Here is a 21,854-nt window from a genome sequence, read left to right on the forward strand (position 1 = left end):
TTCAAGGGGGACTTACGTTTGACAAGTATTCTTTTGAACTGCTGAACTTAGATGGATTTAGCAATTTAGGCTCTTCTTTTTTTGGGAAGGGGATTTTTTGGGATTTAGACTTTCAAAAGAAAGGGAAAAAGGGATAGAGTTCAAGAAGGCTAATCTAATCCTACGAATTCTGGAGACGGTATCAATTGGGTGCTCTCGAGAAACCAAACCTTGCTTCGCCACACTAGGGACAACTACACAAGGCCGGTGCAATCTTCAATGGGTTGTGCTTATGATCGAGATGTTGGGATGCACAGGGGATGGGCTCAGACTAACTTTGCACGGTGAGATGGAAATCATCCATGCACCAAAAGTATGAGTGGAGATACACCATCAATTGATACTTATCAAATCCTTCATTCGAATTAACAACACTGAAAGCAAATCTAAGTTAATTTTAACTAAGTGTTGAGGCAATTGAAACCATGCAAATCATTCAAATAATAGAGATTACAAAGCAACACACATGCAATATATTATTTGGAAATGACCTTAAGCAACAATACATCAAAAACCTCACCTCTTTCAAATGAGAGGAGGCAACCTTATATAGTTTCTTGAAAATCAATGAATGGCCGAGATCGAACAATGATCAAGGGCCAAGATCGATAGTCACAAACCCTAATTAGGGTTTCCCCAAAATACTACTTTCGACCAATTACATTTGGGACACTTGTCCTTCTTGCTAAAAATAAATCTTTTATGAAAATAGAATATTGTGACGTGTGCCCTTCTAGAAGCTTCTGGATGGGTCAAGTTCATTGAATCTGGACATGGTAACTTGGAGCGATCTGATTGGTTGGAAAAGATGACGAGACGCCATCCCAACATAAGCCACTTCTAATCTTGCTGAGGCGGTGCAGGAGCAGGTATGGGAGGTGGATTAACTTCTTGTTGTTCCCTTTGATTTTGTGCATCAATACGTGCGGCGATGTCTAACTCCTCGTCAAGGATAAAACTCATGCGATACCAATCAGGAGTGTTTCTTCTCACAGACCAGGCCAAGCTATACAGCTCAGTGATAATGTGTTCTTGTTCATCGCTGAAATCCAAGTCAGGCTGAAGCACTGGCTGAGGGCAGGCCCATGTTGAAATTTATCCGGCTGCGATCTCTATGATGATGATCCCGCCTCTACTTCCTCCTGCGACCTGTAAATCCAAAGGAAAGATAAGTTAGAAAATTTCTGCAAAATTTCGAAAAAAATATCGGGGCTGCGAAATGGCTAAGTGTTGGAAAATTTTCCATTTTTCACTCTCATACTTAGCCATAAAAATTGAATTTTCACCTCAAGACCCTCAGCCTTGAGGCTGGTTGAAGTCACCATCAAGTGTTGAAACTTTCGAAAATTTTCATACTTAACAAAAAAATATATATATATTTTTTTTTCAAAAAAAAAATTTTGAAAAAATATTTCTCAAGTTCTTGAAAATATTCAGAAAAATCCATTAAATCTGCATTTTGAATTGGATTTTACCTTCGAATGTGCAGAACAGGGCTAGAAATCCTCTCGAAAATATTCAGAAAATTTTATGAAGGTTTTATAATCTTCTCGCGCTTGATTATTTTCCAAAAATCCGCGAAAAATCTGGTCTAAAGCGATTATCCAGCTTCCAAAAAATGTCAAAATCCTTGTCCAGATGTTCTTCGAACTGAACTTTTACCAAGCTTTCCTTAGTAATTTCGAACTCTTTGATGTAATAATGATGTTAAAATGAAGTATTTGTAAGCAAGGTTAAATTCTCAAGTAGAAACCTTTAAAAAAATACTTCTAATTTCATCTCCAGTTATTTCGGAAAGTTTTTGGTCATGTTTCCAATTTTGAAAATATCTTCCAAAAGTTTCTATTTTGGTTTATAAGTTCGAAATATTAATTAATCCTCCAATATTCTTCTCTGGAAACTTTCTATTTTGGTTGAGGTTGGAAAATATTTGACAATCCATGAATTTCCCTTTTTAGAAACTTTCCATTTTGACTTTCAAGTTTGAAATCTTCCAATATTCCATTTTGAAAAACTTTCTATTTTGGTCTTCGAATTCGAAATTTTAGATGACATCATATTGATTGTGTTTGACTTTTCAATGCCCTGGTGAAATTTTTAAATTTTGAATTTCCAATTTTCTTGAATTTTGGCGCACTTTTGGATATTTTCCAAGGTATGGCGGACTTTAGCTAGAGCTCCTCCTTGGCCTCCATTATGGTGAAAATTTGGCTAAGGCATTGGGGCGGACTTTGACCCTTGTTCCCACATGACCTCCATCAAAGTGGGGTGGACTTTAGGCTTAGCTCCACCATGGTCTCTTCAAACATGGCGGACTTGGGAGTGAGCTCCTCCATGGCCTCCTTCATGGCCCCCTTCAACCTTGGCGGACTTGGGCCGTAGCACCCATGTGACCTCCATCAACATGGCGGACTTGGAGCTTGGCACCTACATGGCCTCCTTAATGGCCCCCTTCAACCTTGGCGGACTTGGGCCTTAGCACCCACGTGACCTCCATCAACATGGCAGACTTGGAGCTTGGCACCTACATGGCCTCCTTAATGGCCCCCTTCAACCTTGGCGGACTTGGGCCTTAGCACCCACATGACCTCCTTAGGTGGGGCGGACTTGAGTGTTGACTCCTACATGGTGAAATTTTGGCTAAGGCAAGGGGCGGACTTTGAAGGTCTCTCCTCATGGCTCTCCATCAAGGCGAAATTTTGGCTAAGGCATGGGGTGGACTTTGAAGGTCCCTCCTCATAGCTCTCTTTACCCTTGGCGGACTTTAAACTTGGTAGCTCCTACCTTGCTCTCTTACTTTGGTGGACTTGGGAGAGGGCTCCTACATGACCTCCGTCTTGGGCGGACTTTGGTGGCGGCTCATCTTGGGTTGACTTTGGTGGTGTCCCCAACTTGGGCGGACTTCTATCATCTCTCCCACCTTGGGCGGACTTTGGAGACACCTCCTCATGGCTCTCTAACCTATGGCGGAGTTTAGACTTGGCTTTTCATCACTTGGCATGCTTGGGCGGACTTTAGGCTACACCCCTATGCACCCTACACATACATGGCGGACTTTGGAGTGTTGGCCACCATGGCCTCTTCAACCTATGGCGGACTTTGGAGTTGCTCCATGCAAGGCGGACTTTAGGCAACACTCCCACCTTGAGCGGACTTTGGAGACACCTCCTAAGGCAGACTTTAGGCATCTCTCCCACCTTGAGCGGACTTTGGAGACACCTCCTAAGGCGGACTTTAGGCATCTCTCCCACCTTGAGCGGACTTTGGAGACACCTCCTAGGGCAGACTTTAGGCATCCCTACTCTTGGGCGGACTTCAAGCATCTCTCCCATCTTGGCGGAGTTTTGGTCTACCTCCCAACATGGCAGACTTTTAGACATCTCCAACATGGGCGGACTTCTAGACCTTTGCTCTTCAAGGCGGACTTTTGGAGGCTCTCAAGAGGGTGGACTATATATGAAATATAACATTTAAGTATAAGTTTCTTATACTTTAAGTTATATTTCATATATATTGTCAGGATGTTTGAGAGTGGTTTCGGGCCTCTAGGACTAATAATGCAAAATCTAGTTTTTGGAGGATTCTCCAATTTTCCAGACTTAGTCAAATTTCAGGATCAGGATGACATTCCAAACTTAGCCAAATTTCAGGACATTTGAGGATCAAGATGATTTTTTGAGCTGATTATCCTTTGAAGGTGCCATGACCCCCTAAAATATAGGAACTTAGTTTTTTGGGTCAAAACTTGAAAATTTTGGATCGCGGTCGAAGCAGGTCAGTGGTACAAGCGTAAACCCTAGGTTTGCATCTCGAAAAAGCAAAAAGCCTAAAATCTAGGGATTTAGCTTTTTTAGGTCAAAACTTGGAATTTTAGAGTTCCGGTCGAAGCTGGTCAGTGGTGCAAGTGTAAACCCTAGGTTTGCATCCCGAAAAAGCAAAAAGCAGACATCCCTAAAAAATAGGGAAAACTTTCTAAAAATAGCCATATCGGGGATCGGGCTAAAAATGCCAAAAACGAAACTTCCTAAAAAATAGGAAAAAGCAAAAAAGCAAACTTTCTAAAAATAGAAAGTTGTCCAAATTCATCCAAATCTATTGCGATCTTCGTCCTTTGGCCTTTCTAAGCACTCTGGTGGTGTTCACATTTCAGAATCACATAACTTGCAAAAACTAACTTTCAATCGTCAGGGCCTGAAATGCTCTGAACCGGACAAGGCTTGGTGAAACTGTAGCAAAAGGTCATAGGACACTAACAAAACCCTAAAAAGCAAGAAAAGAGAGGGTCCCCATTTGCAATGGGGCGATGTGTGAAAAAGGTCACAACAGGTAGGCAGAAGGAACCATTGGCCATGGAGGTGACAATGGCCAAGAGAACTGTACCTTCATTGAAGGTGACAACTACCGAAGGGGTTACCGAGGGGGCTACAATGGAGAGGGTAAGAAAGAAGGTCAAGTTTTCAGTAGCACAACTGTCTCCTACGACACACTTGGTGGCACCCAACACAAGTTGTATCTTTATGCCACACGGAGTGTAGGAGCCTACCCCCATTGCTATTTTGGCACAGTGGAAGCCATCCAGAACTCCTACAAGTACCCTTGAGAGTACCACACTAGGTGCCAAGAGGGTGGTGGCATCGGAGGTAGACACTAGACTCATTAGCTTCTTGGACAAATTTGAGGTGAGCACTGTCGAGATTCCACCGCCATCACCAAGTCTCATGGTGGGCACTCGGCTCTAGAAAGAGGAAGGGGATGCATAGCATGAGTTCATTCTAGGGGAGCCCACCACGTGGGAGGAGAGACCAGCAACCGAGGAGGTTATTGAGATTGAAGAGCTAAGCGCACATCACGATGATGGTGATGCCTCCCTGCTGTTGGAGTTGGTGGTTGATGAGTCTAACACTATCGTAAGTAATGCTCCACATAGAGCTAGCAACATTTGTAGACTTGTTTGAGAAACAAGTTCATGACTCTACATAAAGCTAGTAAAGTTGGGTTGAGGGATACAAACTCCTTTCTACCATAGATCATGTCTCCATATTTTGATTTTCTTTTTGATGCCATGGATATCATGGTCCACAAGTTTTGTACACCTAAAGCATTTGACAATATTTATTTAAAAAAATTGTTGTTTCCTTCAATAAAAATCTGTTTTTATGCTCATGTGATTGATGTATACTTGGGCCAAAGTAGCTTCTATTTGATTAGTTTATTGGGTCTTTAAAGTTTATTTATTGATGTGTCCATGATAAAAGTTATAAATCCATAAAAGTTTCTATATTTCATGGTTTTTTCAATTTGCCAAGCCTTTGTTGAGTCTTGGTCAGGTTTGAGTGCCGAATCTGAGTACTTGTTAAAAATCAGGTTGCTGAGTTTGAGCCCAGTCTGAGTCTTGTAAAAGTGTTATATCAATAGTAGCTTAGTGTTCACCATATATGACATCCCTAAAATGGTTTCATAATGCTTTATATCAAATGCATATACATGAGAAATTATTATTAGCCGGTCTTTACTTTTTACCTTATTAGTTGTTTATGTATGTTTATAGCTTTTGTGATTCTCCCATATATACCATGTGAAATCCCTTTGATTTTCATCTCATGGACGGCAATTTCACACAACACCAGAAATCTCCTTTTACAAAAGGCTTATTTCTTTGCCAAATGGATCCTACTAGTTTGATGTGTAAGTCAAGTGTTATACATTATATGCTTTAAGCTGCCTCTATTGTAGATGGACTCCATGGAAGTCAAAATTAATACTGTCAAGAAATATTTTTAGCTGCAATCATAATCTGATGATAGTTAAGGTAGACACACACTTGCAAATAACTTCTACAATAGAAAGGGCATCTCGGATGATTTCTTTTGAAGGGAGTTATGATCATACCATTGCAAGTTTGTGCCTTGTTTGTTTTCACTGTTGTCATTTCTTTGTGAAGGGTGCCACTATAAATGGCGCTTTCAGTGATCAGCATACAATGATAGAGAAATATAATTTCTTATGTCAGACTTACAAAGTGGAAATGATAATAATAGAAATAATGCAGGTTGAATTATTATTGCTTTTGTAATATGTAGCCTCATCTGCATTGTGCCTTGGAAACAGATTTCAAAGCCCGGATCTGTGAAGGTGGAAAGACTTATGAATGTTGAGCGATATTCTCATGTTATGCACATTAGTTCTACAGTGAGTCTCTAATATCTTACAAGATCTTTATTCTCATAAAAAATGGCTTACAAATTATTTTATAAAACAATTATTTGTTAAATTATTTGCTTGATATGGTTGTTATTACAAGTTTATTTATTGCAAATATGCTGTCCGTAATTTTCTTAGTTTTATTCAGGTTGTTGGAGAATTGCGAGAAGATTTAACTTCTTGGGATGCACTTCGTGCAGCTTTGCCTGTTGGGACTGTTAGTGGAGCTCCTAAGGTTGTATTGTTTTCAAAATTTACTATTGTCATTTTCAATTACACTGGCTGGAAACTGGCTTGCTAAATAGGCTAATGAAACTTATCCTTTATCTTTTTGCACTTGGATTTGGTTTGTTTTGGCTAATAGGTATTAGCAGATATATATTATAAGATTTACTAGAATAGAAATGACTCAATTTGGTGGCCATCTTGGAAAGACATCCAACTCCAAAGTGCTATCTAGAAATGATTTTTCCACAATTTGGGGGTATCTGTAGACACACATGCACACACACACACACACACTGTAATGTCCCATTCCCAAACGAAGATTAGTTACCATAAGCAATACCCATTGAGATTATTCAAATTCGAGAAGTCTCCCATGGAGACGAATTTGTAAATAAGATTCGAAAGGGACCAAACAATCTTTACGATCTTTATATCAACCATATCTGAATTGGCGATCCTATATATCAATGTCTATTGCGAACTGGTCAGAAAGAGAATAAGGAAAATGATCCCAGCCATCGAAGTGTAATAACAAGTCTCCATCGTATACATCAATAGTGAGTAAGGTCAATAATAAATAGAGATTCTTTTATCAAGGACGATATATGGGCACATAGCATATGATACAAGTAAGTCAACTGTGGCATCCTAACAAGCATTGATCTAAGGAGAAGAGACTAATCAAGCGATTAGTCAGCGATTGTTAAGATAGCGATTTGTATATTCATCATCCTTCAATCATATTGTCATTAATAACCAAGCATGTCTAATTGATGGTTAGAGAGAACATAAAGAGTTGTCAATATTATGAACAGTAAATATTATGCACTTAGTATGGTAGCAATGGCAACGATTTAGACAAGGACAGCAATTGGTAGTATCAGTGATTACTTAAACCATAAGACACGATTAGTTATAATAAACTAATGGTCATGAAGAGATCAAGAAGAGACCTGACTCATCAAACTCTAGGGATGCAAATCTTTCGGTTTTACAAGTATAAGAGCAAGTCAAACGCATCCCAACAGGGATCGATTGAGAATTACTATTTTTATTTCTAATAGAGTGCATACGCAGCTGAAGTTGGTGATTCCACCAATCAACAATATCTTCTATGCATGTTAAGAAAGAGTCGATAGGCAGAGACGATATCCACACTAATTGCAAGAACCAACCAAGTAAGATCTGAAACAGCGATAGCCTGTTACCAGCAATCATTAGATCATTGCCATTACAAGCCTCATATTGAATAAGCGATCAGATCTGGCCGGTCAACAATAGTATTCTTGCATATACTTTAAAGAATATATCGGGATTATTATGTACTCTCAGTCAGTAGCAAATACCATGTGCATATACGTAAAGTAATGTCAGGAACAACAGTTGATATATACACACTTTAATAGTTAAGATCGCATTCATAATAAGAAGTTATCAGAGACAGCAAATTAGATATATACTTTTATAGATATATTTCATTACCGAGTTCTTATATATTGAAAGGCATCTAGATCAATTGAATAAGGATTCTTATCAGATATTCATATCGACCTTATTCTCCAAGGCACTTGGATATAAATATAATCATTGCAGACCAAGGATAATTTCCATCATTTGTTACAAATGCATTAGATAAAAGGAAGTAGATAATTGCAATAAGCGTATCATGACTATCCAAATTCATTTTGGGTATAAGTTTTAATGAAGATAGTCTCTTGCAATTGAAATTATAAGAAATCGGTCTTAGATCTTAAGAGATTAAAAAACAGGGGACATTACACACGCACACACACACATTTCTATATGTTATGTATATATATAACTGAATGATTTCCTAAACAAAGGCATATGGTATATTTTGTATTTTATATGCCTCTTTGTATTCATAGATGTTTCTTTGGGTGTATTCTAGTTAGCACACCCACTAAGAACATTCCATCTCCCCTTCCCCTTCCCCTTCCCACACCCTCCCTCTCTTTTTGAATCTCTAATAGCCCCAATCTCCTTCCCATTTCGCTCCTCTGCTTCTCTATCCTTCTCTCCCTTGCTCTTGTTCTCCCTCCTGCTCCCTTCTCTCTTTCTGTTCCATTCTGTCTTTGCCTCTCCTTCTTTCTCCCTCTTGGCTGTTTTCCCTCTCTCCTTTATACATTTTTCAAACATTTGTATATTGCTATACATTTCCAGGTACTTTTGTCATCTATCTTTCTCACACTCTCCCTCTTCCCTCTCATTGTAATTCCCCTTACATATCAGTTTTGTAGGTTGTTGGCTTTTGTTCGCACAGGATGCAGAGAAGAGTTTGTGAGGTGTTTTGAGTCTGCCGGGTGGCCTGAGACGGAGAACCTGGGGATGCTGGAGGCTTGGCGCCTCATTGAGGGGGTTGGCGAGACCCGGATTCAGTCCTTATTGAGAGAGGTGGAGCAGGCTTTTTGAGAAGGCTATCTTGAGCTCCAGAGGACACAACATATGGCATCCACAGCTAAGGCCTTGCGTGTAGCAACAGTGATGGCTCGGGAGGAGCGGACTGCTAGGTTTCACGAGGTTGAGGCTACAGTGGCACAAACTCGGACAACAATGGACATTCTGGTAGCAGATAAGTCTGCCTTGGTTATGCAGCTGGAAGAGGAAAGGGCATCCAAAGCTCGGTTAGAGACTCGATTGGTCAGTGCATTGGAGAGCGTCGACAAGAAGGATAAGGAGGTGTTGGAGGCAGCCTATATGGTTAAGACTTCAATGGAGAGGCAGATGGTGGCAGAACAAGATCTGAAGAGGAGGACTGAGCAGGTGTACGAGCTGCATGGGTGATTGGCTTCCACCACTACACTACCACCGGCACCTTCTTCATCAGGGACGCCCTCTACACCCCCTTAGTTTTTGATTTTGGGTTCTATTGTAGCAATGTATCCCCATTTTGTTTGTAAGTCATCCGGAGACCACCTTTCTTTTTGGGGGGGATTATGTTAGCGGCAATATTGTACGAGAATAAAACTAGTTAATTAAGTTGTATTTGTCCTTGTTAGCTCGGTAACCGAGGGATGGTAGTTACGGGTGCGACGGTTGCCCCTCGCACCCCCTTGGTACCTTTATATACCTTGGAAGGTAACTTGTAAAGACACACATGATTATGAATGGAATAGCATCCCTTATGTTTTATCTGATATCTATGGCATTATTATTCTGCATTGAGTGTTCTATCTGTATGTTCTAAACTGTTCACCCAGAGGGTAAGCAAACCCCCCAGCTTGGGCACATGTTAATGCAGTAACCAAATTGTGCTAATAAGTATTACTGGCCACATTGAAAGGAATATTTTTAAAGTACCAAAAATCAGCACATGCAATATCTGCATGTTCATGCATCTCCCTGTTCCACCAATAACTTCCAAAAATGGTTGTGCTCCAGGTATGTTTCCAGGCACAAAAAACTATGTGGCATGCGTGTAGGTGCTGTTGCCAGCAGTCTACTTTAAGTAGATGAAGTGGAGGTGGTGGTGGATTTGTTTAAGATTGTGGGCTATGAAGAGAGCCCACTATGCTTTGATATGCATCTTCATTTGATTCTAGTTGGATTGGACCACCTAAAGAAGTAGCTATGGCTACTGCCATGGTTGCCTTTGCCCTCTCCCTTTGCAATTTTTTCTCTTCTTTGGCTGCAAGTAGGCCATTCATCTCTCTTTTTGTTTCTTTGGTGGTCCAAGGACAAGCCTTAGCATCACTGTGACTAATGCCTGCAAGATGGTATTTGAGGCGCTTTATGCCTCTATGATATATTTTTTCACATCTAATCCAATAAACTGACCTAGGTTTCGGTCCTTGATAGCCATATTTCCAAGTAGGATCTCTAGCTCCTATAGGATGAGTGCCTACAAATGGTGGCAGCAGCACTAAAAGCACGGAGCTTGAGGCTGATCCGGATGCAGAATCTTCTCTATTTGCCATTATAAATTAACTGCAATATGCACTCTAAATTTTTGTTCAATTTTTTGTGCTTTACACTTTGAGTTATTTTGTCAAACAGTTTTGCATTCTCTATACAGGAATGTTTCCTTGTTTGCTAAACATGTATTTCAGACTACCATAATGTTTTGGTGTATATATTTGTAGTGATACTGTGCAGTTCTATCGTGTACATTGATATTTGCAATGATAAAGTAAACATAACGGACCACTGCTGAATTAGAAATGACTGAAATACAACAAAGCTGAAAAGAAATCTGCTATAATGCTTTCATGGATGAACTGTTACAACTACAGAGATTGAATAAGGAATTGTGACTTTAACATAGCCCCAAATGAAAAAGTAACAACAATACAACTTGTAGATCTCTATTCCTTAGTTGGGAATACTAGATTGGATGGATTAATATTGTGCAGAAATTACAAGTAATCAGACTGTCATAGCATTAGTTGTGCACAAAATATAGGTTCAGCTCCCTGTAGGGTATCCACGTCCAATCCTTAACCCAAGCATCTAGCTCACAAAGTTTTCAACAAGTATTCTTCAATATAATGAATCATTTCTTCCACACAAAACCCTATTGCAACTCACAACAAATCCTATTCTCTAGAGATACATTGTTAAGAGGATAGCAGCAAGAAATAGACAAGTAGACTAGTCTCCAAACCCTATTTCCTTGCAAGAAGATCCATGTATACCCCGCTGTGAAAGCTTGTTCCAATGTAAGGAGTGGTTGCCGTTGAAGGAGCCAACGGATATACCCAACAAGATTTAAAACTCTTACACCCTCTATCATGTAAATATGTGGGAAGAAATGAAAAGCCCGTCCATCCAAATCGCTCCAGACATAGTCACCCTTTTAAATATTAAAAGGTATCTCGATCACAATTTCCAAAGCCACACAAAAGATTAGTTTAAATTGACTCACAAATATTAGCTAGCTATTAAAGGCGTCCAAGTAGGAAGAACGGCTTAGCAAGAATAATACCACACCAAAACCCAACTGTCTCTTTCAAAATGATCTGAAATATCCATTGACTAGAAATTATTTGACCAATTAAGAAGTGCACAAACTATGGTGGCCAATAATCAAAATCAAATAGCTCATGCCAAGAAATGGTTGAGTTATATGCCCAACAAGAGTGAAGGTAGCAATACCTTATAAAATCACAAACTCTAAAATTTTGTTTTCAAAGAAGACATCACAAAATTTACTAACCTCGATTGTTGAATCGAACTGCAAAACCTGGATGAGTCCACCAAATCACCAGCTAGGGTAGATCTTCCACCACCGAAATTGATCTTCCCAATAGGATTTTTGCCCTCTGGAAGCTGAAATGTACCATGTTCAATCTTCAAGAACCACTTCAAAAGAATCTTGAAGATGTTTGCAGATGTTTTCCTAGGCAATTAAAGGAATCTTGTTTTGGTCCTTGCTAGCATTTCAAAAGATCTTCCTCATCATCTGATCAAAGCGGTCACCAACCTTCTGCAGCATTTTGATGCATGACATCACAAATTCAGAATGGCAGAAATAACAGGTTTTAATATGACAATCCTCCTTGCTGAAGATAACCATTTCTTTTTCAATTCTCCATCTTGGTCCCACCATTTTGAATAATGCTCTCCCATAATTTCAGTTTATTGGCCCCTACAAAGAGAGGCAATCCGAGATACTTTGTAGGTAATTTTCCTATCTTGAATCCTAGGATTCTTGCAATGAATTATTGTTTCTTGATGGCCATATTGAGGAAGAAAATGTCTTATCTACCTCAATTCACCTCATGTGCTGAGATGTTACAGTATTTTTCTAAAACCACTTTTATTATTCTTGCTTCTTGAAAACGAGCCAACCCAAATAGCATAGTGGCATCAGTGAATTGCAAATGCATGAGTGTTTCCAAGTTTGGAGCAACTTTAACCTTGTCCCATTTCCCTTCTTTGTAGGAAGAAGAGATTACATCTCCCCAAGGCTTCAACTAGGATGATAAAAAGGAAGGGTGAAATTGGATCTCCTTGTCTTAATTCCTAAGAGGTCTTGAAAAAAGATTGGTGCTTCCATTCACCAAAACTATAACATGTGGTCCACCAATGGAACTCTTGATCCATTGTATCAAATTTCTACAAAACCCAAACTTCTCATTACCTGTAATAAATTTCCTATCAACTTTGTTGTAAGCCTTGCTAATGTCCAATTTTAGTATCATGCTTTCAACTTTAGCTTTTATAATTGTATGAATAGCTTTGTGAGCCAAAATGATACCTTTTGTGATTGATCTCGCCAGAGCAAATTCACTTTGTTCCTCGGAAATGATGTTTGGTAGGACTAACTTCAGTTGAGTCACCAACACTTTCGTGATGATTTTGTAGATAGTGTTGTATAGTGAAATCTATTTAAAATTGTTCATCGATTCTGCTTAGGATTCATTTAAAATTTGCGCAAGAAAAGTATTGTTCAGGTTCCTAAACTTGGTTTTCCTCTTACTCGACTCCTCTAATGCCTCTGCCACATCTTTATGCATGATGCCCATAAATTTTTAAAGAAGCTTGCAAGGAATCCGTCCAAACTCGGAGCTTTGTCCACACCCAATTGGAAAGTTGCCTGTTTTACCTTAAACTCCGAGACATGCACCATTAACATCGAATTCTGCTCAGTACTAATTATAGAATGATGTTATCTAGGATTTCCCTTCGGTGATGGTCATTGTGTGCTATGTTTCCATTCAATAGGTCCTTGAAGAATCTAACTGCTTAAACTCCAATCCCTTGAAGAATCTAACTGCTTCAACTCCAATCTCTTATGTCTATTCTACCACTACACTTGATCCATTTTTGATCTGGTTTGTCTTATTTCTACTTCTTCTAAATACTATTGAACCATGAAGGAATTTTGTGTTTTTGTTCCCATCCTTAAACTAACATTCCCTTGACTTTTGCCTCCAGAAGATTTATTCTCTTGCTAAGACTTCCATATATTCCCCAAACAAAAATTCCTCTCTCTCAAACTCAGAGGCATCCATGCCATCCTCTTGATGACTTTATCATTTAGATCAACCAATTTTTCTTCAATTTTGTGTTTTTCATCAAAGATGTTTTTGAAGTGGGCTTTGTTCCATCCCTTGAGTTGTATTTTAATATAAATCAGCTTCTCGAAGAAGGAGAACATCTTTGTACTTCCCAAGCATGGCATAAACTCCCACCATTTAGTCGTTAAATTTTGTAGTCTACTATCTCTTAGCCACATAGACTCAAATTTAAATGGGCATCTATCCAGAATAACATCCGAAAGGAAGCATATAGGAATTGGGAAATGGTTTGAACTTGAGATTGACATAATTGATGCTGCATGAGACAGGTGAGAGTTCTCTCAACCACCACATAGGAGAAATTAATCATGCGTTTTTGCAATTCTTGTAAAGCCAGCCTTTCTATTCCTCGTAGCATAAACCCCATTTTTCATGTGCACTTCTAACAGTTGATTATTGTCAATGAAGTTTTGAAAGTCCACTTGTGTTTGTGTCAGCCGAACAATACCCTCTCTTCTTTGATCCATTTTTGGTGGCATTAAAGTCACCCCCTACAAGGAGCTCCCTATCTCCCAAAGCTCAAATTATCCCTGAAAGCCTCTCCCAAAGCTCTCTTTTTCTGTTTAGTGTTGTTGGCCCATACACATTCAACATCAAAAACCTATCCTTAAAGGATGAAGACTTAACCTGGACCAATTGCCTATTCAAATCTTTATCAATCTCTGAAATTGAAATGCAATTTGAACTCTAGAGCACACCTAGCCATTAAACTCTCAGAACTTTCTACCTTCGACGCCATTTAGCCATTAAACTATCAGAACTTTCTACATCCAACTTTGTTTCTTGCAACAAAACTACAGTTATTCTGGCTTGGTCAATTTGTTGCTTGACCAAGCACTTGTTGTTTCCATGTTAAGGCCCTCATGGTGACTCGGGAAGGGTAATGTCCTTCCCTGATCTAAGTTTCATTTACCCCTTGGCAATCCCCACTATCTTTAGCTTTACCTTATTTGATTTCAAGCCCCTCTACCCTTTCTCCCCTAACTTTGATCAAGCGATCTTATGGCTACTCTATTAATATCTTCCTCCTCAAATTTGCTCTCCCCTTCTTAGTCCAAATTGGAGTCATTTGTTATTTTTGAGGTCCCTATGTCTAGGGGGTATTCTTTTGGTATATCACCAGAGTGTCGATTTGGTAGCAGCTCCGAAGGCATATAGCTTTCAACTAGAGTATTTCCACCATGATTTGTTCTAGCATTTGTGGCTACTGCGTTCTTAGCTCTGTGGTTGATAATTTTGCCCATAGAAGCATTCCATTTACAAGTGGAAAAATTGTATAAATTAACATGGGGTTAGGAATGCATCTTATAGATGGATGCGAGGTTGAGGGTTAACACATCCCTATTTATTGGAAAAAACATTAAAAATAAATCCTTATGAGAAATTGAAAATTTAATTCAAAGATGTATTCATACTCAAACTCAAAAATAAAATTTAGAATGTTCTGGCCTTACCTTAAACCAAAGAATCATTAGTTGGGAAAAAATTGTGACTGATCCCGATTAATCAGAGTTGCAGCTGACTCCTATTTTTCCCAAAAATTCGGCAAAAAAGCATCAACAATTTTTATCACATTGAAATCGTGCATAACATCACGATTAAAACGTTTGATTGAAAAACTACTACAAAGACCCCAAAAAACCTGCTAAAGTGTGAAAAGTAGTGACAAATCTACTATATATTGTGTTGCATGGCAACAGGGAATTCATCTTGGTCACTGCAGAGGAGAAAGAAGCCAAAATCAAGGGTACTTTGGTCATGTGACAGAGACGTGAGCAGCCAGCTGCCAGGTATTTCAGAATATCTTGCAACTTCAGATGGAATTTTTGTATTGTTTCAACTTGGAATAAGTATGGGTGCTTTTTTTTCGTCATAAAATGAGGGGTATGTGGTTCTTTTGAACCTATTTGGCTTACCAGTTTATTCCAATCTCTAAATGAGATGTAGAACCTGTTAGTTTTAGGTACATTTTCATTAGTAGTAGAAATCATTGATGAATACAAATAGTACTTTGCTAGTCTCCCAGTGCAACTTTGAAATTATCTTAGTTTTTAAAGCACAATAAACTTTTGTTTAGTTTGGAGAGGGTATTTCCTTCAGGAAAAGTCTCCTGTTTTGAACAGATTCTAGATTATTGATTTTGAGCATGTGTACGATCATATGTAATGCATACAAGAATTTCATATTTACTCTTAATGACATTGGGTTGTTGACATACTAGTTCCTTCTCACAAATCCTCCTTCGGTTTTGAACCAATTCAAGATCATTGGTTTTGAGTATGTGAATGATCATTTGTAACGTATGCAAGAATTTCATATGTAGTCCTTAATCTTTCTAATGTGCTAGTATTGTTTTTTATTTTTGTAATGTCTTTGTATTGTCATCTTATGAATCATTAGTATTTTTTTGTACTTTTGTATTGTCATCTTCAGTCCTCGTGACTGAAATTGATAAAATGCAATTATTAATCAGTAAATGGAAATGCTGATAGTAATCAGTAGTTTCCTACTGATTTTTGTTGCATTTTATACTACATTTTATCATATTAATCAGTAATTTTATATTGATAAAAAGTTGATATTAATCAGTATTTTTAGTCAATGTCATTTTTTGTGCATTTTTAACTTACTGAAAATGGAAATGCTGATATTAATCATTAGTTTTCTGAACTACCGTATCCTAAGTCACCGCATTTGGCGAATTTGATCCACGAGATTCGAAATCCAACAAACTTTAAAAAACCCTAAAAAATTCGTTTAAGTTCGTCTTAAATTCGTACGGTAGATGGGTTAGAGTTTTTAATAAAAAATGTATTTTAAAAACCGTAAGCTTCCTTCATGAGTCTATTTATTCACAAACATCCAGTGCTGGAGAAGCTACAAGCACGAACAAAGGTGTCCAACATGACCAAACAACATCCTGCAAATCTGAACGGAGGTGACACCCTGCAAGTTCAACACCCAACATGACCAAGCGACGCCCTGCAAGTTCAAGTTCAACACTAAAAACTTCTATTTTTAATTTAAAAAGACTTAGATGTCAATAATATTATTTATAAACTAAATTTCTATAAAAAATTAATATTTAACTATAATAAATTTAAATTTAGTATCTTTCTTTTAAAAAAAATAATAGTTAAACTAATTTAATAGTTTATTGGATATATTATTTATATATAAAAAATTATATAAGCCGAATTTAATGTCGAATTTTATACATTTCGAATTTTTTTCTCGTCGAGTTTCATTCGAATTTCAAAGCTGTCAAACTTTGAATTCGAATTCGAACCTGGTGACTTGGACCGTATCTATGTAATTATTAACTAACTAAATTAGGAAAAGTAAATTAATCCAAATTATTTTCCAGATTAAAGTAGAACCCCTGTAGTGTTAATTTTAGTAATCAGATTGACAGTGATAAACAGAAAACATAAAATGCACACAAGACACAAAGATACCATGAGAAAACCTCCCTCTTGGAGGTGAAAAACCCAGCAAGAAATCTCAGATCCGATTAGATAAGTATAACAGTGAACTACAACATTGCCTTTCTAGGGCATACAAATAACTTATCTGATTCACAGTTCAGATCAGACTTGAACAATTGCCCCGAATGCAGATTTCAGATCATATACTGAAGTTCGCTTGCCCTAGAATGGATGTCACTCAGCCTGAAGCAGACTCGGCACACTTGGATTAGGTTTGGCACCCTTGGAGCAGGCTCAACAGACCTAGGAGCAGGTTTGGCAGGCCTAGGAATATGTTCACACAGCTAGAAGATAATTCACTGACTAATTCGCTGTCATAGATCAACTTGAGGATGATGATTGCAGAAGTTTGCACATAGCAGAGATAGGATTCGCTCATTGATTGATTTGATGACTTGTGATTCACAAGTCATCTTACATATATATGAATTCATCCTATCCTAAACCTTGGTCGGCCACCTTAGATTTTGGCCCCAAGTTACAATTAAATCAAATGTTTTATTTACAAGGCAAGATGAATAGGTCTCAACCTCTTCATAATTACAAGTTATGTATTAACCAGTTCGCCCTATTTACGGCCTGCCCTTAATCGGATATCAAGCTGAGATTTCTAAATGTCAAGGCCGCAGGCCACTTTGACATTTGAGTACTAGGTCGGTCCCTAGAAGGGATCGGACCTAGCTACAAAAAATCAACATGTAGGACCAGTTTCCTGCACCCTCTTTGTTTTGCAATTTATCTCTTGATTCCCCCCATTGATTCTAATTGAAATCAAAATGCTAATGCCCATAAGATCTTTGCATACTTCTGAATATAACCAAAAGTCATAATTTTCATAGAGTGTGTGACCTTGTGATTTCACCTTTACTTTTCATGTAGACAAAAATTAGCTTATTACTGCTGAGCAAAAAGAAAAATTTTCACCCTTGGCCTCCCATCTCTTTCCTCATTTAAATCTTAACTCTCTAACCCCAAAATTAGGAAACTGTTCCAGACTCATGTTTCTCATTTCAAATGTATAAATATGCATTCTATGATGATGAGAAGGTTCTCTCTTTCTGTTAATACTTTCCTTTCAAAAGATTTAATTATAGATGCATGTAGTCGCATTGAATATCTCCCTTTTTCACATGTTGGAACTTTTATTTCCTCTTTTAATGAATGTATACAAATTAATGAATTTCTTTTACACAAAGTTTAATAGACTTCGCATTATGCAATACTTCAATGGCGCGATCTATGTAATTTAATAGGTGCATTCTTAGATCATCAGAGCAATCATGGATAGGCAATATGATGAAAGAATTGCTATTTTTCCTTTAAAATACTATACTAGTGACCCAATATGAACTTGATTTAATTCTGCCTCTCTGAGTGTAATATCCAAGCTATGACATAAATTTTGGTGTACCAGATGCATTTCCATTAAGTATCCATTGTGTTTCCCTTGATTAGATATTAAGCATACAAATAAGGATGCAATAGGGCCTATCTCGGGTTATTTATATCTTATCTTACATGGACATAAATTGATCTGAAACGGATCAAGCTAAGTTGAATGGACCAGCCAACATAGTCACTAATCAGTTCTTGAAGACTCATTAACTAGAAGAGACTTCTAACTTTCTAAGAATCAGGTTTGCAAGAAAGTTAGGGATTATAAAAAACCAGATCCATTTTATAGAGATTGCAGCCTCCAAAAAAACAGTTTGTAGTCTTAAAATAAAATTCTGTCCATGTTTTTTATTACAAAAACTTAATGCATATCTTAAAAAACTATCTAAATGGTGAGCATCACTTATCAACTCACAACTACTACATTAAAATGTTGAAAGACTGAATTAAAATGCTTTTGTAGATTTGAATCTTGATCGTAATGCAACATTAGAAAGACATATTGGACACCAATTGCCGGTAGCACAAAGCTTAAATGCAATGTTGGATTCTTTTGTTATTGATGTCAAGCAGTTTTGTCATTAATAGGAGCAGACATTATTGCTTCCTAAGAGGAGAAGGATTAAATCATAAGGCGGAATATTAGTGAAAGGTGGAACCACATCTCCTAAATAGCGAATAATTACAAAGCTAATCATGACCTAACATCAATAATTAATCCAGAGTATAGAATCAATATTATCATAATAATCATAATGAATCTACTAATATCAAAGAGAATATCAATTTAAAGAGTGAAACAAGAAGCAACGAGCATCAGGAACACAAGCAAGTCCATAAGTATCTAACATAACCTATCATAAAGGATGAATCAGGGAAGGGCAGTACGCATAGCAGTACTATCTAACTCCAGTTGAAAGAGTTTAAGTACATGAGGAATTCCTATTGAACCCTTCTAGTTAGGACTAGATTTTGGACAGCAGCAAATGTGTATCAATGCAATTTTCTATATGTGGCATTCAGGATTTATTGTTAGCATTCTGTTGCAAGCTAGTTTCGATTAGTTCATGGCTATAGACAAATTGGTCATATTTGTTTAGTAGTACTAGAAGAGCTCCTATATGGTTTCTTAGGCTTTTAGTTGCCATACCCAAAGATATTAAATGATTCGCCCCTTATATTCTTAATGCTGAAAGTAAAGAAGGAAGACAAAAGAAAGGAGAACAAAGGAGATCTGACGTCAAAATGGATATTATATACTCTTCATTAGGAAGTTTAAATAGATTTACTAGTCAGGATGTGTACTGCTTCATGAGGCTAAATAAGTGTGAACTACAGCCTGGACCAGGCATGTAAAATTCCTTCCTTATATAGCTTTACATGCAATAAAAAAGGACTAGTGAATTCGATCAAGTGTGTATGCAATCTATTTACAATGATGTAGGTAAATTACAGGGAAATCACTATGGGAGTGATTCTCATCATTTCCTTCCTACTTGGGGAAATTGCCCCCTATATAACCAGTGTCAGCTAGTTTTTGATTGTTCATTTCTTTTAATACTGCATTTTTTATATTTTCTTATCATCATTGATATTATGTTGAGACTATCAATTGATTGGTAGATTGTGCTTTATCTCCAATAAATAAGTTATTCCTTCCTTCCACTGCAATGTCAGGTGACTGCTTTTTCTGATTTAGAAGCTTACTTTTTCTGTTATTTCTTCTGATGTTGCTGATGCATTCTAGATGCTTATGGAGTTTGTCTAATAAATACGCCATCCCTTTGATATTTTAAATTGCATTTCCTTTTTTTGTCCCAGAGATTGTCCCCTTTTATTAGTTGAAGGCTTTTTTTTTCTGAATCAATTTCTGTGTTCTTATGGTTTCCTGACAAAAATTCTCTTTTTTGACATGTAAATTTTTGTTGGCATCTAACATCTTTTGCTCATGATTGTCAGGTCAAAGCTATGGAATTGATTGATGAATATGAGCCAACTCGAAGAGGTCCATATGGTGGTGGTATAGGAGGTATATCCTACAACGGGGACATGGATATTGCCCTTGCTCTTCGCACAATGGTATTTCCTACTGGAACTCGTTATGATACCATGTATTCATACAAGGATGTCAGCCAGCGCCGGGAATGGGTTGTTCATCTTCAGTCAGGTGCAGGAATTGTTGCAGGTAGTAACCCTGATGATGAGTATAAGGAATGTATCAACAAAGCAGCTGGCCTAGGAAGAGCAATCGATCTTGCAGAATCTACATTTGTTAATTCATGATTTTGTTGGTTGAACTACTTACACATTTTCTGAAGGAGGAAACCTTCCCAATATTTCAACAAGAGAGGGTCTAAAAGAATTTGGAGCTCTGCAATTGCTATCCAATTTTTTATATCATGGACAGTTGAATTTCAGCATGGCAAATATTTGTCAACTAATAGATATGATGGAAACATCTAAAAACAGTTCTTTGACAATGCACATTCTTGATTACAACTGCACAAAATCCATTTTACCCATGTGGGCAGGATCTGGTCTGTCCAAGAATTTGTAATGTACATATTGTTGATTTCTTTGAAATGTGTGCAAGTCACTTGTTTGGGAAACTTTTGTGACAATATTTGGGATACCGGATAATGCTTCCTGTTAATGTACCCAAGTTTTGTTAATGAGCAACAGGTAATTCAAGTATACAGGTTTGTAGTCATCTTGTGATATATAACCTTGCAAGATGTCTGGACAGAGCTGAATGGATGACTACTTAGTGAAGAGAAAAAAGTAACTCTGGGAGAAGCAACCCGAGACATGTTAAAGATGGCAGCACCATGGAATACAAGATCATACGTTTTGTAATAATAGAAATGAAATGTGTATTAAAATATATTTTATATAGTTTGTTATATATTTTTTCCTTAAAAAATTATAAAATCATGAAATTAATTGTATTAGTTAATATTTGACATTAAATATTATTTATATTTAAAAAGGATAATTTTCAGAAATAGAACATAAACTAAACCAAAAAAATATACAATGAATCACAGATGGGTGTTCAATAATAATACAAAGTGCCTTTTGTTCAATAAATTAAACTTTGGCATTATTGTTGTTATGTAATAAAATATGGAGTAAATAATTTATTGAAATTGTTGATAAAAGATATCTTAAATAAATTTATCTAAAAATATCAAACATGAAGAAGTATCTGTCTTTTAGATATATCTATTTAAGATATCTATTATACTATTTGACATTAAATGCCATATACATTTTTTAAAAATAACTATAAACTAAATTATTAAAAAATATACAATAATTAAGAAATGGTTGTTCAATAAAACAAAATGTTTTTTGTCCAATAACTATTCATAAAACATTTAGGGCAATGTAAGTGCGTTGTAATGATAGGTTGTGTTACGCACTTTCAGTACTCAACGACAGTTACCTGAGTTATGTG

At 37.2% G+C, this 21,854-nt stretch overlaps 1 protein-coding gene across 4 annotated transcripts in view; it reads left to right on the top strand.

Moving 5' to 3' along the window:
- Positions 1–21,297, top strand: part of LOC131072832 (anthranilate synthase alpha subunit 1, chloroplastic) — a 211,056-nt gene extending 189,759 nt beyond the window's left edge. For all 4 annotated transcript variants that reach the window (XM_058009114.2, XM_058009112.2, XM_058009113.2 and 1 more), the window contains 3 exons: positions 6,148–6,228; positions 6,389–6,475; positions 20,354–21,297. In XM_058009114.2, coding sequence (XP_057865097.2) covers positions 6,148–6,228; positions 6,389–6,475; positions 20,354–20,677 — 492 coding nt within the window. In that variant the 3' untranslated portion in view covers positions 20,678–21,297. The remainder of the gene's footprint in view (positions 1–6,147; positions 6,229–6,388; positions 6,476–20,353) is intronic.
- The last annotated feature ends 557 nt before the right edge of the window (positions 21,298–21,854 follow it).

This window comes from Cryptomeria japonica, chromosome 5 (genome assembly GCF_030272615.1).
Source record: "Cryptomeria japonica chromosome 5, Sugi_1.0, whole genome shotgun sequence".
NCBI classification, from domain to species: Eukaryota; Viridiplantae; Streptophyta; class Pinopsida; order Cupressales; family Cupressaceae; genus Cryptomeria; species Cryptomeria japonica.